The following is a 4569-nucleotide window of genomic DNA, read 5'->3' as shown; positions in this document are numbered from 1 at the left end:
TTTTCAAGTAAACAATTTAAAGGTTTACCTCCATTTTCGTTTTCTTCCCATTTCCTTTCAAGTCCTTTGCAGAATCTTCAGTTGCCTGTTCAAACTCCTCTTCTGATCTTCTACAATCATCTTTTTCATTCACATCTCTCTCTTCTTTTTGGTCTACAGACACATTAACATCATCATCAACCACCAATCTGATTTCTTCATCCTGCATTTTTTTTACATTTTTTTCTTGTTCTTTTGCAGCACATAATTCATCTGGAACTGGGGACTTTCCCTTTTCTTCATGAAACTCATCTAGTACAATCTCTTCTCTTCCTTTTGCCTTGATTTCTCCTGAAACAACTTCCGATATTTCTCCTAAGTCCTCATTTTTCCTTTTTTCAAGTATCAAATCTTCTTTGTTCCCTGGCACTATACCACTGGTTGGCTCTGGCACTCCATGCATTCTGGTAACTGAAATTTCTTTTCTACTTTGTAAAACAAGCTGATTACTCTCTTCATCATCTACAGTACATCGCAATTTCTCTTCACAATTTAGAAATTTAAATCTTTTTGTTATGTGGCATATTTTTGTCTGAAACAGTTGTGCATAGAAATCCCCTCCTGACCTTTGCTGTAGATTTCTGGAAAACATCTGTATCCTTCTGGAATTGCTTCCATGACACCACTTGGAATATTTTTATACTGTTCCGAGAACATGACTTCCTGATGTCTTTGTGCATCATTCAATTTTCCTACATCTGCAGTTCCCTGTGTCCTCTCCCTTCCCTCCTCAGTGACATCTACAACATCTAAAGTTTCAGGTACTATATTTCCAGTTGGGGCAACAGGCTCTTCTTCATCACTTTCCAAGTGAACAATATCATCATCCTCCACTACTCTTGAACTATCAGTTTGCTTTATATTTTCAGTGAGACCACAACTGCTTTCTGCACTGAGATCTTTAACTGGATCAGAAGAGTTATTAAATGTAGGTACTTCTGCCTGTGACAATCTCTGCTCAAGGGGTGCATCATGGACCTTTTCTTTGCCCATTGTGGGTTCAGCATTTGGTTCCCTACCTTCCTCACTTGAGTACTTGAGATTGGCAAGAACTGCACCAACAGACTGAAATACTCTTGGTCTACTCTTTTTTCTATAATGGGAATGCATTCCTAAGTCAGGCCTATTAGATAAAATATTACTTGTATCCATATGGCTTGAATTAGAATTATTTGGAATATTAGACTGAATTCTTTCCATATTACTCTCATATTTCACAATTCTACTACTTTTCTGTTTGAAAGAAATTGAGAATATGAGATTGAGGAACTTGTAATGTGCACTTCCTGATGAGAAGAAACTTTCGAATCTACAAGATCTCCTTCTGCTTGGTGAGTTATGTGTCTCTCCACTAGCCTTTTTTCTTCAGAGCCTCTTAATGACCTTCTAGCTCTTGGAATAACCAAAGGCATATCTCTATTTTCAATTACCATCAGATTGTGGAAGGTCTGTCTACATTCGTCACTCACATCTACTGGAGTATGGTCTGAAGGGCTGGGCGGACCAAGGTTAAGAGAAGTGCAGGTCTTGGTTACTTCTCTTTCTTGAGGCTTAACTTGTGGTCTCCTTCTTGGATCAACCTTCACAACCATTAGGGTTTTATTTTCACACATTCTTCTCAAGGTGGCTAAATCATCAGTGCTATCACTTGGTTGAAATGGAAGGGAACTGGCCATGTTATCTAATGATGAATAATCTTCAGGGGGTAACATCTGTGCACAATCCTCATCTTGTACTAGCACTGGGGGTTTCTTCTTCATGACTGGAGCAGAATATCTAAGTTTTCCCAGATGCATTTCTTCTTCCATTTCTCGCCCTGGGTACATTGCATTGGAATCATCTTTTTTGCGGTTTTTACACTGCCTGTCACTAAAACTATGAATCTGTCTCCTTTGTGGCTGATATCTACTTGGAGTGAAGACTGATGAACTGCTAGGTAGTGTATGTTCTCCCTCAATTTCCACAACAACTGGTTCTGTCAAGCTTTGACGAGTCTGTCTAAACCCTTCCTTTTTACTGTTTTGCTCTGAATGCTGTGAATCTCTTCTAAATATCTTGGAAGCAGTTGCAACAACCTCAACTTCATGAACAGAACTGCCCTTCTCCTTTTCATTGCTTGAAACAACTTCATCTTCACTTTCAAAAAAAACATGTTTGCCCTGGTTTAAAACAGGTTGCAATCCTTGCTTTGCACTTCTAGGTTTTGAATAAGGAAAACTATATGCTACCTCTCTATCAAATGCAGACTTATCTTTTGATACTTTACCATATGAAGTATCATCCTCTATGACATTTTCCTGTTCGCTACGTTTCCTTTTCTTGTGTTTTCTTGTTCTTTTTCTTTTTCCTATCTTAAGTGGACCACTAGGCTCAAAGCAAGCTGAAGGATCCGTCACTGAATCAGCTGCATGAGGGCCATCATCATGTTCATATGATCTGATGCTTGATAATCTTTCTTCAACTGCCTTTTCACTTTTATCAGAAGATGCATTATCATCCACAGAATCATCACTTAGTAAGTTGATAACAGTACTTGTGGATACAACTTTTACTTGAGACCTTTTTTCTTCCAAATATCTCCGTTCTATTTCCTTCTGTTTTTCAATGATATTTGCTGTTCCACCTGAATTCTTCTTTGATCTTGATTTTCCTAACTCATATTCTACAGGTAAGTTCTGAAATCTATTTCTTTTGCTATTCTGATTCTCTTCATATCTAGATTCAATGTGCTTACTCTTCAGTCCTTTTTTATTGTATACCTCTTGTTCCTCATCTCCATCTATGTCAAATTCTTCAATGACTTTCGTTTTCTTTTTCCACTTTATGTCTGTCCCTTCTTCAAAGTCATTACTTCTTCCTGGTGACTGCAAACTGGACATATCCTTTCTACCTTTTCTTCGACTACTTCCTCCAACCAGTTCTCTCTGTCCACTGTCTCGGCAAAAGTATGTATCACTCCTTCCTCTCACTATAACCTCAGACTGTTCAATTTCACTATCTGATTCAGTTAACAGGTCACTGTTACTCAGATTATGTTTTTTTGTCTCATTTACATCACTAAAGTTACTTTCGAGCTGAGAAAATTTGCCTCTCTTACTCTTCCTTTTCACTCTGATTTCTTCAATGAAACTCTCTTCCTCTGAAGACGGTGCTCTTTTACGTTTCCTGAGAGTTCCTTGTTCATTAATAGAGTCATTTTCAGAAGTGCTAATTACATCCTCTACTTGTATTCTTCTTTCCCTTCTTTCCTCTCTCCTTTGTGTCGGCAGATCATCAGGACTTAAATTCCTTTTCCTTTTCTCTTTCACAGTGTCATTCAGCAATTTGCCCTCTTCCTTAACTTTCTTCTTCCCTTTCTTCTTCTTCTTTCCCTCTGCATCTTGAGAACTTGGTAGTGTCTTCAGCCTATTTAAAAAATATAAAAATTAAACATCAATTTAGAATAATAACAAAAATAATCTTTACAAATACATTTATTCCATTATTATCCCAATCCTCTTTAAGATTATAAAAATTAAAGTAAATTCTGCATCATGTAGAAAAAAAATTAATTTAAAGATTTAAAAATTTTCAACAATTCAACTAAATATTGTATCCCAGATTATGAGGATGGTGGTGGCAATAGTGAGGGTGATGGTCTTAATAGTGGTGATGATTGAGATAGTGATGAAAATGATGATGATGGTGGTTATAGTGATGATGGTGGTGGGACAGTTGTGAAAGTGATGGTGATGGCTATGGTGTAGGTGGTGATAGTAATGGTGGCAAAGGCAGTGATATGATGGTGGTGATAGTGGTAATGATAATGACAGTGGTGATAGAGGGAGAGAGGGAGGGAGGGAGGGAGGGAGGGAGAGAGAGAGAGAGAGAGAGAGAGAGAGAGAGAGAGAGAGAGAGAGAGAGAGAGAGAGAGAGAGAGAGAGAGAGAGAGAGAGAGAGAGAGAGAGAGAGGAGAGGATGAGGGAGGTGGAAGGAGAGAGAGAGGTGGAAAAGAGGAGAGAAGAGAGGAGGAGGGGTGAGAGGAGATGTGAGAGAGAGAGAGAGGAGGATTAGAGGAGAGAGAGAGAGGAGAGAGAGAGAGACGAGAGACGTAGCTGAGAATCGAGAGAGAGAGATGAGAGAGAGAGAGAGAGAGATAGAGGGGAGAGGGGAGAGGAGAGAGAAGAGGAGAGAGAGGAGGAGAGAGAGAGAGAAGAGAGAGAGAGAGAGATAGAGAGATGGGGGAGAGAGAGAGAGAGAGAGAGAGAGAGAGAGAGAGAGAGAGAGAGAGAGAGAGAGAGAGAGTAGAGAGAGAAGAGAGAAGAGAGTAGAGAGAGAAGAGAGTAGAGAGAGAGGGGGGGGGAGAGAGGAGAGAGAAGAGAGAAGAGAGGAGAGAGAGAGAGAGAGAGGAGAGAGAGAGAGAGAGAGGAGAGAGAGAGAGAGAGAAGAGAGAGGAGAGAGAGAGAGGAGAGAGAGGAGAGAGAGAGGAGAGAGAGGGAAGGAGTGAGAGGGAGTGTGATAGAGAAGAGAGAGAGAGAGATGAGCGGAGAG

At 39.7% G+C, this 4569-nt stretch overlaps 1 protein-coding gene across 1 annotated transcript in view; it reads right to left on the bottom strand.

Moving 5' to 3' along the window:
* Positions 1 to 6: 6 nt before the first annotated feature.
* The window catches only part of LOC122265518 (uncharacterized), an 11802-nt gene continuing 7239 nt past the window's right edge, over positions 7 to 4569 (bottom strand). The window contains 3 exon segments of the mRNA XM_086549221.1: positions 7 to 534; positions 537 to 1272; positions 1353 to 3444. Coding sequence (XP_086405347.1) covers positions 17 to 534; positions 537 to 1272; positions 1353 to 3444 — 3346 coding nt within the window. The 3' untranslated portion in view covers positions 7 to 16.

This window comes from Penaeus japonicus, unplaced genomic scaffold, assembly GCF_977035675.1.
Source record: "Penaeus japonicus unplaced genomic scaffold, GWHDUDI00000001_assembly GWHDUDI00000022, whole genome shotgun sequence".
Lineage (NCBI taxonomy): Eukaryota > Metazoa > Arthropoda > Malacostraca > Decapoda > Penaeidae > Penaeus > Penaeus japonicus.
Note: the sequence above shows the minus strand (reverse complement) of the source record. Positions and strands in the feature narration are given on the sequence as shown.